The sequence below is a fragment of the Ovis aries genome, chromosome 3, assembly GCF_016772045.2.
Source record: "Ovis aries strain OAR_USU_Benz2616 breed Rambouillet chromosome 3, ARS-UI_Ramb_v3.0, whole genome shotgun sequence".
NCBI classification, from domain to species: domain Eukaryota; kingdom Metazoa; phylum Chordata; class Mammalia; order Artiodactyla; family Bovidae; genus Ovis; species Ovis aries.
Window position 1 is genome coordinate 173917974 of NC_056056.1, and position 18594 is coordinate 173936567.

An 18594-nucleotide genomic window follows, 5' to 3' on the forward strand; every position below is an offset into this window, starting at 1 on the left:
AATTGCGAATGTGTCTCAGGATTGAGACTATACTTACTCTCTTGATCTGTGCCCGCAAGTCCTCCTGAGGGGAACCGCTGCCTCATTGAGCAGGTGCGCCATTTGCCACCTAGACTGCCGTGGCGGAGGAGGAAATGGAAAAGAAAGAAACCGCAAATACCACATTTCAAAGCCCCTCTGAGTTATTTTCTGTCTCTGCAACTGGACGTAAAACGCCGCCATGGCATAGTTTCCATTCTTCATGGCTTCGTGGTCCTGAGTGCAGTATTAGCTGACACACTGCCTCCCTGGGGAGTCAGCCAGCCGTACAATTGTCTCCAACTGAAAACAACTGAGGGGAAAGTAGGAAGTGCCCCCGTTTCTCTGCTCATTTGGCCATTCACGCCTTCAAACCTGTCCAGTAGTGATTTAAATGGACAAAATTGATGCACCCTTTCCCTCTCCTTTTCCTTCTATTTCTTTTAGAACAGTTCTATTTGTTTTTTCAAGTGGCATGAATGCTCTTCTTAAGGTGATGAGTACATCTGCTCAGAAGTCAGGATGTGCAAAAGTCAGAGTTTTACTGTTCAAAATAAATATGAATTGAACTTCATGACCTAGGGTTGGCCTGCAACAAAAATCAGAGCTGGTGAAATTTGTATTTGAAAGTTCTGGCCTCGTATTTTTAATTTTTTTCTTCTTTCATAAAGAATGAATTGCCCCTGGGTACCATACTTTGTACCTAAACTAGACCTGATCTTATTTTCTAAATGCTGAACCATACTTTGATTTAATCTACATCCCTGCAGGGTAGGTGGCACTGTTCCGACTTTGCAAATAAGAGAACCAAGGCTTAAAAAGTTAAGGGTCTTGCATAGGTCTTCTGATTTCAGGTCTCACCCACTTTCTACTTGGAGAAGGAAATGGCAATCCACTCCAGTATTCTTGCCTGGAGAATCCCAGGGACAGAAGAGCCTGTTGGGCTGCCGTCTATGGGGTCGCACAGAGTCGGACATGACTGAAGCGAATTAGCAGCAGCAGCAGCAGCCACTTTCTACTTAGTGCTCCAATACTCTTTTCTTACTCTTCTATGTAAAAATATGATCATGTATAACATTACCCACTCTTATACACTTATATTTTATATCAATTTGCTCAAAGTCATAGGCTGAAGGCTTGGCTCCTGTATTAATTCCCTAAGACTGCCAAAACAAAGTAGCACAAATTCACTGGCTTAAAGTAACAGGAATTTTCTGTTACAGCTCTGGAGGCTGGAGTTTTAAAATCAAGGTGTCAGCAGGGCCGTCCTCTCTGATGGCTCTGGGACACACCCTTCCTTTCCCTCACGCACTTCTGGTTGCGGCTGCCAATCCTGAGCATCTCTTAGCTGGTAGACACATTACTCCAGCCTCTGCCATCACATGGCCTTCTCTCTGTGTGTTTGAGTCTCTGTGTTCTCTCCTGGTAAGGACACTAGTCGTTGGACTAGAAACCACCTTAACTCAGTATGACTTCAGTTGAATTGCATCTAAAAAAAAAACCCAAAAACCTATTTCCAGGAACTCCCCTGGTGATCCAGTGGTTAAGACTACACAGTCCCAATGCAGGGGTCTCAGGTTCAATCCCCAGTCAGGGAACTAGATCCCACATGCTGCAGCTATGAGGTTTTATGCCACAACTGGGCTTCCCAGGTGGTGCTAGTGGTAAAGAACCCTCCTGCCTATGCAGGAGACATGAGAGACGTGGGTTCAATCCCTGGGTTGGGAATATCCCCTGGAGAAGGGAATGGCAACCCACCCCAGCATTCTTGCCTGAAGAATCCCATGGACAGAGGAGCCTGGTGGGTCACATAGGGTCACAGTCCATAGGGTCACAAAGAGTCAGACACAACTGAAGTGACTTAGCACTCACGCCTGCCACAACTAAAGATCCTGGAAGCGAAGCGATCCCAAGTGCCACAACTAAGACCCGACGCAGCCAAATAAGTATTTTTTAAAAAACTTATTTCCAAATAAGGTCACATTCTGAGGTCCCTAATATAAGCCCTTCCCAATTGCCCCATGGATGTTCTAAAATGAATTGTACAGACTATGGTTCAGAGTTGGAAATGCAAGGTCAGCTTCCTGTATGCCACTCAGGCCCTTCGCTCTACTGATTCGGTTTAGAGGAGGGAGTTCCCTGATCCCTCTGCATTCCCAACTCTAGGCCACCCCCAGTCCAGCCTGGAGGGGACAGACCTCACAACATAATTTGAGTGGATGGATCGGTGGCTCAGTAGATGAATGTGGCAGAGAGGAAAAGCTCAAAGGTAATACATGTAAATACCCACATATTTTGCTTCCAAATGATATAACCCAGACAGACTGCCTTATGCACCAAAGCAAATATACTGACTAATGTAACCCCAAAGCCCAGAATTTGGGGGTCTGGTTTCAACAACATATGGACCTGGGTATTCAGATGATGTCCCTGGAAATACATCCCCCTGTCTCTCTGCTCATCTTTGCTCAGCCCCCTTCATTTCCAGTCTGGTGCTCCCTGCATGGCAGCCCTCCTCTCTGTCCCCAAGCTCCAGGCTGCATTCTCTCAGCTCAGCAGCTTGAGAGGGCAGGGAGCAGAGAATGAAGGAAAGGAGGTTCCCAGAGGAGAATCAAGACACTGGTACTGAGGAAGCAAAAAGCGACAGGTGTGCACAGTGATAGGCTTGTAGAAAAATGGAATCCTCTTGCTTTGAGATAGATCAATCCAATTCCAGAACTCTAGGCTTCTGTCCTGCCTTAGTCAAGAATATGGGAGGACTGGACATCAGATTAGAGTGGAAAGGGGGTAGCTTTGGTTGCCAGGAAGACCTGAGTTTGAATAGTGACTCTTACTATGTGGTCTCAAGCTAGTAGCAACCTCTTTGAACCTCAGTTTCCTTTTCTCTCCAGCTGGACTTTCAGCTCGATAAGGGCAGTTACCTTGTACTTTTTCATGACTGCAACCCTGGTGACTAGCAGCATGTTACCTGGCATGGTGGCAAGCTATTTGATGTTCAATAAATCAATAATGGTTCAAGCTTTTCAAGAAAAGAAAAACTCTATATATGAAGCTCTGGTACAATGCCTGGGATGTAGAGGGTGATGGGCAAGTTACAGAGTTGATCATTATTATTACTCTCCAGAGGAAGTTCAGTGGAACGGAGAACCAGCACAGTCCTGACAGCTGATAGAGAGCTGGAAATGGAGACAGGCCATCTAGGTTGGCAGTGGCAGCCTTGGTGGCCCACGTTGGCCATCGTGGTTGTGGATGGTGGTCCCGTATCAACATCCCACACCAAGTACTGATCTCTTATCCCTCTTTCGTCTCCCCTGCAGTTGGAGCTCTCCAGCACTGCGGTCCTGCATCAGATGCGGCGGGACCAGGTCACCGACACCTGCCGGGCCAACAGCGCCACGAGCCGCAAGCGGCGGGTGCTGACCCCCAGCGACCTGAAGCACCTGGTGGTGGATGAGGACCACGAGCTCATCTATTGCTACGTGCCCAAGGTGGCGTGCACCAACTGGAAGCGGCTCATGATGGTCCTGACCGGCCGCGGCAAGTACAGCGACCCCATGCAGATCCCGGCCAACGAGGCGCACGTCTCGGCCAACCTGAAGACCCTCAACCAGTACAGCATCCCGGAGATCAACCACCGCTTGAAAAGCTACATGAAGTTCCTGTTCGTGCGGGAGCCCTTTGAGAGGCTGGTGTCCGCCTACCGGAACAAGTTCACGCAGAAGTACAACACCTCCTTCCACAAGCGCTACGGCACCAAGATCATCAAGCGGCAGCGCAAGAACGCCACGCAGGAGGCGCTGCGCAAGGGCGACGACGTCAAGTTCGAGGAGTTCGTGGCGTATCTCATCGACCCTCACACCCAGCGCGAGGAGCCCTTCAACGAGCACTGGCAGACGGTGTACTCGCTGTGCCACCCGTGCCACATCCACTACGACCTCGTGGGCAAGTACGAGACGCTGGAGGAGGATTCCAATTACGTCCTGCAGCTGGCGGGCGTGGGCAGCTACCTGAAGTTCCCCACCTATGCCAAGTCCACGAGAACTACTGATGAAATGACCACGGAGTTCTTCCAGAACATCAGCTCGGAGCACCAGACGCAGCTGTACGAAGTCTACAAACTCGATTTTTTAATGTTCAATTACTCAGTGCCAAGCTACCTGAAATTGGAATGAAGGTTGGGGGGGGGGGAGGGTGTGGGCGGGGAGAGGGGAGAGAGAGTCGTGCTTTTTTTAATTTAAGATTTTTATTTGTCAAAAAGAATTATATGGATATTGGGTTATTTTGTAAATTAATATTTCTTTGGGGATTGATGCTGCGAGCAGCATGGTGAGAATTATTTAAAATCCTTACTAGGGAAGGACGGCTGTCTTGGCAGGGGACTAGGATGGGTGTCCTTGTTTTTTTAGACGTGAATCCCATGACACTGTCTCAGAGGTTTCTTTGTGTTCTGGTGAATTCCATGAATTGTGCATTCCATAAATGCTAATTAAGTTATTTATAGTTATTTAAACATGGTCTCTGTATAGATTTCTTTGGGGGGGGCAACAAGATTTTAATGTCTTTTCCAAAGAAATCTATGTTTTCATTCTGTGCTTGCAAACAGCTCCTGCAGGGGCATGAATGTTCTCCTTACTAACCGCTCAGAGTCACTGTGATAACCATTGTGCTGTCCATTGATGCCACCAGTCTTAAAATTCTGCTGGAAATAAATAGAGCCACCTTTGCAAGGGACTGATTTCAGTCATGTCATGCTAAAGAAAAGTGATTTTTTTTTTAATCCCAAGGAGAAAGCTGATTGTGGTTTTTTCCCCCCACCAGAATTAGCAATCTGGTAGAATAGGCTTTTGTACAGAAATGTTTAACTGGCAGTGCCAGTTGTGATGAAGGTGAAATGGCTGTTGCTTTACATTCAACAAGTATTTATTGAGCAACTACTATGTGCTAGGCCTAATTCTAGACCCTGTGGGTAGAGCGTTGAACAAAACCAATAGTCTCAGCCCTCAAGAAGCTTTACATAGACACAGAGTATCCAGCTCGACAATTAGCAAACCCCTGGTATCCGTGGACTTAGTGTGAGGTTTGGGCTCTTCATGGATAACCCCAGGAGGATCAGATACCTACAAATTCACATTTTATATGGCCCAATTTGAAAACCACATGCTTGAAGCAGGCCATTTGAGTAGTCCAAGCTCTATGCCTAACACAAAAGGTGACCAATTCCCTGTCATGTGCCCATTCCAGTTTATTGGTAATATTTGCCTTTAAGCCCCAGAAGAGATTTGCCAGGCACAGCATGGAAGAATGCTGTAACTGATTAGTGATGTCTGCCTTGTTGAGGGAAAGGGAGATATTCGCCAACCACCTCCTCCTGTCATTTCCAGCCGAGCATTCAGGTCTCCGCCTAGAAGTGTTGTTTTCTATTCTTTGCCATGTAAAAAAGATTGAAATTTTGTGGCAGGACTCGGACATCGGAGGATTTGCAATGGCCTGGCGTTTCTACTCCTGGTGAAGGTCAGAGGCAGACTGTTTGTACACACAGGCACAGGCATACCCTCTCCCATGTCCTCCAGAGGCCAAGAGACCATCAGCGCCTTTGAGACCATCAGCAGTGAGCAGCAAGGACCGCCTTCTGGGATGGTAATTCATGCCCCTTTCCTCTGGAAGGCTGGAAACATTCCATTTCCTGTTTCTTGCTAATTAACGCCTGCGCACGCTTCTCATTTCCGAGGCCATGGTTGAAGTTTGAGCCACCTCCCTCTTATAGCCAGTAAATGAGTTGGTAGCAGAGACTGTATATAATAATGATAGTGCTAATCATAGGGGGTGGGGTGGGGGTGAGTTTTGCTTTTTGTTTTTTTGATTCAGTGTATAGCACAGAGGTGAGAGTATTCTGAACAAACAAAAAATGAATAATTTATTCACAGAAACTATTAAAACTGTATCAGCAAGCTCACAGCCAGCTCAGTGAGCAACAGCTGCCATGTCTCACTGAGAAAATTATTTTACTGAATGTGAGTGAGGCATGCACTGGAGAGGGTGGCCGAAGCTATTTATAAAATGTCGTATACCTTCTTCCAAGCTCTCTCTCCCCTTTGCAAAGGGCACAGCGACCATACCCTTGATGGATAGAGATGTATGCAAGTAGAGGGACAGACTTCAACTCTCTCTGGTATTATTATTCCTGGACCCTATGACCAGGCAGGGGAAACTGTCCTCAGAGACAAAGCTTCTACTGATAAAAGAGGTTTCTGGCATTTCCTGATAACGTGCTTCAGAGAACACAGGTTCTCCCCAGACACGAGTTGGTGTGATGCAAAATAAGGGTTTTGTGGTCAAGTGTCTTTGGGAAACAAAGCTAAGTCCATTTCCTTTCTGCAGGACTTTTCAGAGCCTTGATTGTGTGCTGTGTGTTGTGAATCCCCAGGAACATCACTGATTGATTGAGTCCGTGGCATTTCCTGACTTTCCATGAGCAGGGTGCTGTATGTTATAGACTATCTCACAGGGCTAGCATTGCTCTGTGTAGGCTTTGGTTAGGTTGTTTTAGCACATCTGAGGTCTTCTAGGATAAAAACTGCTTCCCTCACCCCTCCCCTCCAAAAATATCCAAAACGCAGCAACAATAAAGCAACACCACTGTGCCCACCTGATTTATTATAGCAGTGACGGTACTTTACCAAATGAATTCAATTTTTGCCTACGTACAATGGTTCTAATTCTGGATATTACATGGGCCACAGTTCCCTCCCTGCTGCAGGGAGCAGAGAAATCTTGGGTGGTGTGGACAGAAAGGAGGGAGGGGACATAAAGACTCAGCTAGACCCCCAGCATTCTAGCTTAAGATTGCTCAATGCAAGCTGACTGCTCAACCCTTAACGAGTGCTTCTTCAATTCTATAGTTTGGAATTCTTCACTATGTCCTTTTTGTTTTTCTAAGTGGAAATTCACGTAGATTTCCCAAGCTTTGTGTTTCTGTGTCTCGTCCATTTTTGATCAGCTATGATGCCTTCTTTCGTCCATCTTCTCCCTCTAGTGAGAAGGAGTGTCCTTCAGGACCATAGGGCGTGTGGTTCAACCACGAAGGGCTCTTTCTCCTCCTGTTTTGTGTTCATAGTTTATTTTCTAATGCCATAAAAACTTAAAAAAAAAACAGATTCAACCATTTTTGCAGAATGTAGAAAGAACTCTGTGTCCTTGGTTAAAAAGAATCCATAGGTGAAAACGTGCCTGGAAAATAAAAATTCTTGGTTCTTTTGTTCCTTTTTTTTTTTAAAAAAAGAAAACTGAACATGCTTTCTGTTGCATGCTTAGCTGGAGAAAAGTACAGGCAGGTGTCCCATCTCCCAGCGACTTTTCAAAGGTGCTGCCTTGTCTTCAAAACCAGGTACAGAGTAGCATTTACAAGGACTTTCCTGCTTAACCTGTCCCTTTGGTTGGACAACTCTATTAGCCACAGGGTTTGAATTCCTGCAGATGCTCCAGACCCTCTCCCATCTCTGCCTCCCCAGCTGGTCTGGGAAAAAGGACAGTCTGCTGACCTATGGTGTCTCAGAGGGAAACCTTCCTTCCCACCTGTCCACCAGGTGAGTTTCACTGTCTTGCCTTTTCACATGGATGGCATAGGATGGCAGTGGACAGTGGAAACTTCATCAGACCAGTGTCCTGGTGGCAAAGGTGTGGAAGCACCAGGGTCCAATCCCTGCTGGTAGAAAATTCCCAAAACAAAAGCTTAGCTGGTGGGGTCTGGACCAGTGCTGAGCTAGTGATTGCAAAAGTCCTGATTCTAAGCTAGCCAGATGCTAAGGGACTGTGTCCCTGGTGAGTGGGGCTCAGAGCAGATGTCTCACAGCCCAGCCCTCTCCTCCACATACACACACGTGATCTGAGCTGCCCTGTTCTGTGCGATCCTGGGGACCAGAGTCCCTTTCCCCTTTGTGTCAGCAGGACTGACATCACTCCCACAAAGTCCCCACAGCCAGTATTTCCTCCAGCTTTTTTCCACCACAGCCAACTGGACCCTACGAACAGGCGGCAGGATCTTCTACAACCAGCTTGACTCTCGGCCGTTAACAGGCGAATTTCAGTCTGTTACACTTTGTGAGGCACAGAGGGGCGGCCCGTACTGTTTTCTTATGAGCAAGCTCAGTATGGCGTATGGACCTATAATTTAACATCTGTGGAGTGTGATTTTTTTTTTTTTTTAACATAGTTGTATGCAGTAGAGGGCTTGTAGAAAACTCTCCCTGTATCTTACTGTGCTGTTCAAGAAAGCTGAATTCCACATTGCCAACAAAAGCGTGAAAATGTTCATGAATCTTCTTCCAGGAAAAGCCATTCAAGCCTGATTATTTTTCTAAGTAACTTCAATTAAATTGAAGAAAAAAAGAAGCTTCTCTCTGTGTATGGTTTGTTCATGGCTCATCGACATAGGACTATAGGGGTGGGGTGGGCTGTGCTCCTTAGCATGTGGGGGGCCCTGCTCGTGTGTATCAGAGGATAGAAAGGGAGAGACAGAGACGCTGACCCCGCTGGCAGCCTTGGCCTCCACAGACCCAAACCCTGTCTGTTTAGTGGATAAACAGAACAGAAGCTTCATTCCTGTAGAGGAATGCATTAAAAGGCCCACCCTGATCGTATAGACTACCATCCCTGTGAAAAATAAGGAAACAGGCCCTGGAGGGCTAAAGGGCGTTGATGGCAGAGCCGATATTCCAATATGGGTTAACATGCCTTCAGAGTTGTGGCACTTGGGACGTCCCTGGTGGTCCAGGGGCTATGACTCTGCACTTCCAATGCAGAGGTCCTGGTTCAGTCCCTAGTTGGGAACTATACCCCACATGCCACTGCTAAAGATCCCACATGGCCAAATAAATAATAAATCATTTTAAAAGAGTTGTGGCACTCAGTGACACGACTGTCCTCACTTCAGAAGTTGTAGACCCTTCCTTCAAAGCCCTATTTTCCCTTTCCAAATCTGCTGCTTTTCTGACATCCTACACAGCTTCTTTCAGTCCCGTTAATGGCCATTTTTAGCTTTACTGATAAAAATTATTTATATGCCAAAGAAGAAATCATCTCAAAGTTGCAACTTTATTGTACCCTAATTTTTAAAAATGTATCATGTAAACATTTTAACATGAGAATATTGGATTAGAAAATATACCCCATTTTTTCAATCATGCCAGATATAGGGTCTGTGTGTCCATTTACCAGCAGGTTGTTAACACCAGTGGCCTGGCTGCCTCCCACTCCTGGAGTCACTGCTATCGTTGCTCTGGTTGAATGAAGCTGCTTGGGAAATGTCCCCATGGAGCTTAGTTTTCTTAAACAAATGGGAAACGTACCTGCTCTTTAACATGGTGAGTGAATATGACTGTTTTGGCCTGTCCCTGTCTCGTTTGGGACAATGTAAATGTCAGCAGGAAGCAAAACTGAGTAAGGACACCCCCAGTCTTAGCTTACCCGCCTTAGAGTAAGACTAAATGCCCTCTTATCCTTATTTCTGATGGTGCTGCAGGTGTCTTCTGGGTGATGAGGCAGAAGCTACAGAAACCAAGCAGCCTGTGGCCCAGGACACTGCCGAGGCCAGAGGTTATTACAAATCCCCCACCAAGTGAACAAAAATAACCCCAGGCAGAATCATGAGTGTCTGATGCCAAAGTGTCCTTTCTTGGCAAGAGCTCTCCTTTCTCAAGTGACAACTTCCCTACAATTTTTGGTATTTAAATCACTTTCATAATGGTAGGTGTTAACTGACATTGTGCTTAGTCCCTAAGTTGTGTCCGACTCTTTGTAACCCCATGGACTGTAGCCCACCAGGCTCCTCTGTACATGGGATTCTCCAGGCAAGAATACTGGAGTGGACTGCCATGCCATCCTCCAGGGGATGGCATTAGAAAATACAGTTTCATTTCAGCACCCAAAGCCATTTCAAATATTTTCTCAGAAAGTCCAAAAAGACGAGGAACCATTAGCCAAGAATGCATATGGGGGGGCTGGGGATAGGTAGAAACCCAAGAGAGTTGGATGGAAAACAGCCCTCTGGGGGAATCCCCCCCAGGGACAATTCTGACCCCTGCTGGCACACTGTGGGTCCTTGGGACCCTGGGATGACTTACAGGATGGTAAAGACTGATCTGGTCTACATTTACCATAAGGAGTTTATCACACATCTTGTTTCTGGGATGATGGACATTTCCAGTATAAAACTTTTTTTTTTAAGTGACATTCTAGCAAGACTGACATGAGGGAAAAAGAAAAAACTAAACCAAACAACCTTTCCCCTGGCCCACAATCCTCTCCTAGCGACAGCCTCATCCTCACATCTTAACAATCCGTAGACAGAACAGTCAGAATGGAAGAGCCTGCTGATTCCAAACACTTGGCTGGCTGTGAACAGCTCACAGACAGTGCCTTAGTCTCTTCCCCTTTGAAACAAGAAAAGCAGCAACATCTGAATTATGCCAGAGTCGAGGTTAACAAGAACCCCTCATGGAAACATAGACATTATCATATGTAAAACAGATAACCAGTGGGAATTCTCTCTATGACTCAGGGAGCTCAGACTGATTCTCTGTGACAACCTAGAGGGGTGGGATGGGGTGGGAGGTGGGAGGGAGGCTCAGAAGGGAGGGGACATATGTGTACATATGGCTGATTCATGGTGATGTATGGCAGAAGCCAACACAGTATTATAAAGTGATTATCCTCCAATTAAAAATAAATTTAAAAAAAGAAACAAGAACCCCTGAGGTCACTAGCCCCAGTTCATCCACCAAGGACTTGTTTGCAATCTAGAGGTAATCACATTCAGTTTGGACCAAAGTTTCCTTGTTGGTAAAATTACAAAATTCAGCTCTGTGGTTTTTCAGTTTTAGGGGGAAAAATGAGCCTCAAAAATTTGTTGTGTCTACCCAAATCCTACACTGTGACTCTTTGTGGCTTTACACCAAAGAGGTCAATTAGCAATTAGATGGTACCATGGAAGTAAAAACTTTCAAAAACATAGTTAAGGCAACAGCATTAGAATGAGATTAAGATGGAAGACATAAGGAGAAAGAAAAAAAAAGGTAGAGGCAGCTGCAGTAAAGAACTAGTTCACACTCAGATTTAAGATTGGAGACCAGTTTACCCTTCTCTTTTTCAGTGGTCTACCAAGGAAACACAGGCTCCAAGTTCCTACATATCCCCATTAATTTGAAATACAAGAGACTGGAATGAAAAACAGTCTCCGTATTAATCTGCTTTTTATTTTTCAATGTTTGTTTTTAAAAATAATAGAGCATCTCGTTATGGGAGAATAACAAGGGCTTTCAATTTCACATTGGTTTGGACAAGCCAGCAGCTAGAGAAGATTTTTTGTGGCTGCATCCAGCTTTGGACCTTTACCTGATAGATCAAGCCAGAAACAACTTTGTGCTTGCTGGCAACAGGATGGAAAAAAAATGCCTAAAAAGAAACAAAGGAAGAAGGGCCTCTGCCTACTGGAATGATACCTGTACACTGAGGTTCTCTGTACAAGGAGCATAGATTCAACTGCAGGTGCCTTGAAATTGTTGGCTTTTCATGTAGTCTTTTCCAAAAATAATTAGCTTCATAAAGTTAACCATAAAAGTGACTAACTTCTATTAATTTACAGTTTACTATATGACTTGTAATGCATTAAATGTTTTGCATTTAATCCTCACAGCAACTAACAAGGTAGATACTTTAAGATAGGTTTTTTTTTTTTTTTCCGTTTTTAAAAAGCTGAAGTATGGTTGATTTGCAACTTTGTGTAAGTTTCTGGTGTACACACATAGATACTTGCCCTGTTTTTACAGATAAGGAAGCAGATGGTTAGAATGCTTAGATAACTTGCCCCAAATTACTCATCTTATAAGTGACAGAGACAGGATTCAAATGCAGGTCTGGTTGACCCCCTAGCCCATTGGAATCAGTATCACTGATGCACCAACAGGGGAGAGGGCCAGAAGTGTGAATTCTGGGAATGATGATGTTAATGAAGAGACTTTAAAACTTTGGCTGAAGTGGCAAAAGCTTAATTAAATACAAGCAAAGAGAGGATACAACAAAAGAGCTGGAAGACTAAAAGGGTAAATTTCAGACTAAAATAGTTGCAGAAAGCTAGACGATTCGTCCAAATACATTAAAATTCTCCCTGTGTTGCCATAGGAACAACTCAGTTCCCCTCCTGTTTCTCCTTCCCTCTCACATCACTAATCACTCTCTGACAAGAGATGTGGGGAAGTTTCCCCCACAACAAGCAATTCTCTGTGACACCAGGTGAAAACCTGAACGTTGCTCAGTCGTATCCAACTCTTTGCAACCCCATGGACTATACAGTCCATGGAATTCTCCAGGTCATAATACCAGAGTGGGTAGCCATTCCCTTCTCCAGGGAATCTTCCCCACCCAGGGATCGAACCCAGGTCTCCCGCACTGCAGGCAGATTCTTTACCAGCTGAGTCACCTGGGAAGTCCACACCAGGGAAGATACCAGATGAGTGCCCTACAATTTAACTCAATTCTGACACTATCTGCCTAGAGATAACATCAGATCCCACAGGTAAAGGGCTCAGTCCTACAAGACAACTCACCCCTCACCCCAAGTCCAGGTTGTCACTTGTGCTCCTGACCAATTGATCATTCCCACCACCCCTTCCTCAGGTTCAATTAATTTGCAAAAGTGGCTCACAGAACTCAAGAAAACAGTTTCTGTATTGTTTATAAATTTCTTATGAAAGGATATGATAAAAGACAGATGAACATCGAGATGGAAGAGATGCATGGGCAAAGTGTGGAAAGGGGCACAGAGCCTCCGTGCCCCCTTTGAGTGCCACCTCCATGGGTTCACCAACCCAGAAGCTCTCTAACATCCCACACTGCGGGAATTTTTAAGGAGGCTTCATCTCATAGGCAATGATCAATCATTAGTTCCATTTCCAGCTCTTTTCCCCTTTCCGGAGAACAAAGGATGGGGCTGAAAATTCCAACCTTCTAATCATGACCTGGTCTTTCTGGTGACCAGAGTCTCCACCAAGAGTTACCTCATTAGAACAAAAGAGACATTGCTATTACCCAGGAAATTCCAAGGGATTGAGGAGCTCTGCCTCGGGAACTGGTGTCAAAGGCTATTAAAATAAAAGATGCTCTGATTACTTAGAAAATTACAAAGGTTTCAGGACCTCTGCATCAGAAACTGGGGCAGAGACCAATACTTACATTCTCTATCATCTCACAGTTGTCTATTTTGGTGTCTTACCAAAACAGCTGTGGATAAATTATTCAGAAAGGCTGGGCTTCAACTAAAAGCCAAACAGCAAAATTGAAATTTAAATTGGGATCTCAGAGGAGCCTGCAAGTCTAACGAATGGAACACATGAGCCATAAGTACTCTGATGGTCTGGACAGACACGTTAACCTGGACTTCAGTGATAAGCCCCAAATCTAGCGTCAAGGGTACCGTTAAGGACAAAGGTGTATTCAAACAGCTGTTCACATAGCATTGCTGCATGGTGCACCCTGGGTGACTAGTAGTAAGATAAATGACCTTTCTGAGCCATGTAAAGAGACCAGACAAAAACGGGTCAAGACAAAGGCTGAAGGGCAGGCGGGAGTGTCTGGGAGCAGAAACAGCTTTGGGTGTCTGCAACGTCAGGCTCCCAGCAGACATGGCCAGGTGTTACCGTAGCCCTGGGCAGATCTCCTGCAAGCTGGGTTCTGAGCATCCTCACCCTTCCAAGGAGCCTGCAGCTGTCAGGGGATACTTTCATTCATTCATTCACTTACTTAAATATGTTAAGCATCTATCCGTGTTAGACCTTGAGCAGGATGCTAAGAATATGGAGATTCTTAGAACTTATAACCAAGTGAGAACACAGGAATGTTAGTAGTTACAACATAGTCAAAACACACATGATAATGAAGCATCAAACCATCTCCAGGAAAGAAGGGATGCAAGTCCATTGCAGGAGAAAGGAAGGTAAGGGATTGGAACAGTGGTAATTTTGCCCTCCACTGGACAGATATCCAACACAAAAAATTGTCTGGCTGAAACATGCCAAGGTTGGGAAACCTTGAATGGGAGAAATACTAAGGGGTGGGGAGAGGATATAATCTGTGGTTTTTAGTAGCTAAATGAATGTGTAGTGAGAAAGAGAAAAATGAGGCGAGAAGAGAGGCATGTTACCAGCTTGGGATACAATCACTGGAGACTGGAGCCATTAATGGAGATCACGTGAGGAGGAACAGGTTTCTGGGAAAGCTGAATGTTACTTGCAAACTTGCTAGAAACACAGTTTCAGGCCCCAGACAGGCCCTCCTACATTTTAAGAGGCCATGTGGTTCATTAGCACGTTCACATTTGAGAAGCAATGGTCTGAGACAGAGCCATAGCTCTGAGGGAGGGGGTCTTCTTTACTGTGTATTTTTCCAGCAACTCTGAGGCATGAGGCTAATCAGAGCTGCTATGTCTGGTTGCACAGGTTGTGTACTGCACAAAGGTGCCTGGTTCAGGATGGGGTTGACATTTGACATTTACCCTTCCCACGTGGTGCAAGTAGTAAAGAATCCGCCTGCCAAAGGAGACATGGGTTCAATTCCTGGGTCAGGAAGATCTTCTGGAGAAGGAAATGGCAACCTGCTCCTGTATTCTTGCTTGGGGCATTCCATGGGCAGAGGAGCCTGGTGGGCTACAGTCCATGGGGCCCCAAAGAACTGGACATGACTGAGCACATACATTCTGAAAAGAGATGCTTTTTTTTTTTTTTTTTTTTTCCACCACAATTGCCGAGTTATCTGCACAGGGGCTGTGACCACCCAGAAGATGTATTGTTCTAATTTGCACAAAAGCTCTATGGCTGAGTAGTGGTCCTAGAGATAGTACAGATCCACATCGCCTTCTCTGCAGTTTTTAAATCTACAAAATCCTGAAAGTCAAAAGGTTTTTTAATAGATTTGCAGCAAGCTCACTTGGCAGGAAAACCTGACCTTAACTAACATGAAACTAATTATAGTCTCTATTTTTCTCACTTACTGTGAGTATTTCTAGATCTTCCTGCAGAAATATTAATGTAAATATAAATGAATTTTCTGTGCAGTACAGCTCCACACACGGCTGGCACATGAGGTAATACTCAGAATGCACAGCATTTTTTTTCTAAAATTTGAAAAAATTTGGAATTCTAAAGTACATCTGATGGACAGGGAAGCCTGGTGTGTTGCAGACCACAGGGTCGCAAAGAGCTGGATATGATTGAGTGACTGAACTGAACTGAAGCGTTTTAGACAAGAACTTGTACTAACCCAGTTTTACAGATGGGGAAACTGAGACACAGAAAGGTCAAGTACCTGATGGATTCAAGGTTCAAACCCTACCTATCTGTGCATCACACTAGTTACAAGAAGCTTATTGAGTAAGATAAGTCTGTGTATAGTCCAGGCCCCTCCCTCACAGGTACTCACGGTATATTTTCAGACACAAAAAATGGGTAAGAGGCACCAGAATCTGCCTTTTGTGGGGGTCTCCCATAATAGAATGCCAGTCCCCAAACCTGAGCAGCATGTTTCCAAACCAACCTCTGGATGTTCTGACAACACTTAGCCCAAAGCTAGGCACCCCAGAGTCATCCATCAACCTCAGGCTTGCTAGCAGACACAGAGAACCCCAGGAAGACTGAACAAGTATGAAAGCAAGTGAATTCTCATTTGATCTGTGATTGAGACAATGCAGACCAGAGCAAAACAGCATGGGATGGTTTTCTATTGTGCTATTCTTATTCCGCAGATGGAGGTCTCCAGCAGTGAGATCCAAATGTCTGTTCCTTCTTGAAAAGACATGGGTGTGATGCAGAGAGCAAAGCGCCTGTCATCTCTACAGAACCACTGGTTGCTCTGCTCCTTCAACAAAGAATAGACTCTATTCCAACAGAAATCAGCCTGGAGCTGTAAGTTATCAGCCAGATAAGAGTCAGTGTACCATCTTCTCTGAAATTCTGCAGATTCTAAAATTATATTCATGTGAAGTATCCACAGCTGTATTCTTCACCTTTGAGCTTATATATGACCAACCTAGACAACTATTAAAAAGCAGAGACATTACTTTGCTGACAAAAGTCCGTCTAGTCAAAGCTATGGTTTTTCCAGCAGTCATGTGTGGATTTCTATACAGAAAGCTGAGTGCCGAAGAATTGATGCTTTTGAACTATGGTGTTGGAGAATACTTTTGAGAGTCCCTGGGACTACAAGGAGATCAAACCAGTCAATCCCAAAGGAAATCAGTCCTGAATACTCATTGGAAGGACTGATGCTGAAGCTGAAACTCCAATACTTTGGCCACCTGATGTGAAGAGCTAACTCATTGGAAAAGACCCTGATGCTGGGAAAGACTGAAGGCAGGAGGAGAAGGGGACGACAGAATAAGATGGCTGGATGGCATTATAGGCTAGATAGACGTGAGTTTGAGTGAGCTCCAGGAGTTGGTGTGGACAGGGAAGCCTGCCATGCTGCAGTCTATGGGGTCAGAAAGAGTCAGACGCAACTGAGCGACTGAACTGAACTGAGCTTATGTATTTGGGTGCTGCCACAGGGTAGATGCTTGGAGGACACAAACAACTTGTTTGGACCAGGACCCAGGGAGAGGAGCAGTCATGACCAAAAGAGAGCGCCAGACCTCCCTGTGAGTGTTTGAGGTCTCCTGCTGTGGCCCAGGTCAGAAGTGACCTGCCACGGAGCAGCAGTCCTAGGAGGTGCAGCACAAATCCTCTTGGAGGAGGTTGCCATTAGCCCACTATAGGGCTTCCCTTGTGGCTCAGATGGTAAAGAACCCGCCTGCAATGCGGGAGACCTGGGTTCAATCCCCAGGTTGGGAAGATCCCCTGGAAGAGGGCATGACTAATCCACTCCAGTATTCTTGCCTGGAGAATCCCCATGGACAAGAGGAGCCTGGCAGGCTACAGTCCATGGGCCTGCAAAGTCAGACACGACTGAGCAACTAAGCACAGCACGGCACACATAGAGCCACCAGGTGGGCAATCTACAAATTGGAGAACAATTACACCAAAGAAGTTCTCACATTGCTGTGAAAGTTCTAGGCCCCACAACAGACTTCCCAACCTGGGGATCCAGCAAAGGGACTGAAAATCCCCAGGGAATCTGACTCTGAAGGTCAGAAGAATTTGATTACAGAACTTCCACAGGACTAGGGAAACAGAGACTCTCAGAGGGCACAAACAAAACCTTGTGCAGACCAGGACCCAAGAGAAAGGAGCAGTGGCCCCACAGGAGACTCAGCCAGACTTGACTGTAAGTGTTTGGGAGTCTCAGGTGGAGGCATGAGTCAACAGTGGCCTGCCTTGGGGTCAGGGGCACTGACAACAGCAGTGCTGGGAGCCAGGACTAAGTCCAGTGGTGAGCTGGACTAAGTCCTCCTGGAGGAGGTCACCATTACCCTACCACAGCTTGGCCTCAGGCCAAACTACAGGGAGGGAACACAGCATCAACAGAAAATTGGATTAAAGATCTACTGAGCATGGCCTTGCCCACCAGAGTAAGACCCAGTTTTCCCCACAGCCTGTTCTTTCCAGCAGGAACCTAACACAAGCCTCATACTTATCCATCAGAGGGCAGACAGAATGAAAATCACACACACAAAAAAACTAACCAAACTAACACAATCAAACTAACAAAAACTAACCAAACTAATCACAATTAAAAAAAAACTAACCCAACTGATCATATGGATTACTCAATGAAACTTTGACCATGACATGTAGAGCCACCCAAGATAGATGGGTCATGGTAGAGAGTTCTGACAAAACTTGGTCCACTGGAGAAGCGAATGCAAACCATTTCAGCATTCTTGCTTCGAGAACCCCATGAACAGTATGAAAATGCAAAAAGATATGACAGTGAAAGATGAACCTCCCCCCAACCAGGTCAGTAGGTATCCAATATGCTACTGGAAAGAGCAGAGAAATAGCTCCAGAAGGAATGGAGAGGCTGAGCCAAAGCAGAAATGAGGCCCAGCTGTCCATGTGTCTAGTGGTGAAAGTCCAGCACCTTAAAGAACAATATTGCATAGGAACCTAGAATGTTAGGTCTATGAATCAAGGTAAATTTGAAGTGGTCAAATAGAAGAGGGCAAGAGTGCACACCAACGATTTAGGAATCAGTTATCTAAAATGGACAAGAATCGGCAAATTTAATTCAGATGACCATTATATCTACTACTGTGGGCAAGAATCCCGTAGAAGAAATGGAGTAGACCTCATAGTCAACAAAAGAGTCTGAAAGGCAGTTCAGTTCAGTTGCTCAGTCCTGTATGACTCTTTGTGACCTCATGGACTGCAGCACATCAGGCCTCCCTGTCCATCACCAACTCTCAGAGTTTACTCAAACTCATGTCCGTTGAGTCACAGCAACCATCTCATCATCCTCTGTCGTCCCCTTCTCCTCCTGCCTTCAATCTTTCTCAGCATCAGGGTCTTTTCCAATGAGTCAGCTCTTTGAATCAGGTGGCCAAAGTATTGGCGTTTCAGCTTCAGCATCAGTCCTTCCAATAAATATTCAGGACTG

The 18594-nt window shown here is 45.4% G+C and overlaps 1 protein-coding gene and 1 long non-coding RNA gene across 5 annotated transcripts in view; one reads left to right on the plus strand and one right to left on the minus strand.

The window, feature by feature from the left end:
- The window catches only part of LOC121819144 (uncharacterized), a 28480-nt gene extending 25573 nt beyond the window's left edge, over nucleotides 1-2907 (minus strand). The window contains exon 1 of the long non-coding RNA XR_006059378.2: nucleotides 38-2907. This is a non-coding gene — a long non-coding RNA (uncharacterized LOC121819144). The remainder of the gene's footprint in view (nucleotides 1-37) is intronic.
- The window catches only part of CHST11 (carbohydrate sulfotransferase 11), a 267079-nt gene extending 258673 nt beyond the window's left edge, over nucleotides 1-8406 (plus strand). For all 4 annotated transcript variants that reach the window (XM_042247160.2, XM_027967677.3, XM_042247161.2 and 1 more), the window contains one exon: nucleotides 3336-8406. In XM_042247160.2, coding sequence (XP_042103094.1) covers nucleotides 3336-4190 — 855 coding nt within the window. In that variant the 3' untranslated portion in view covers nucleotides 4191-8406. The remainder of the gene's footprint in view (nucleotides 1-3335) is intronic.
- The last annotated feature ends 10188 nt before the right edge of the window (nucleotides 8407-18594 follow it).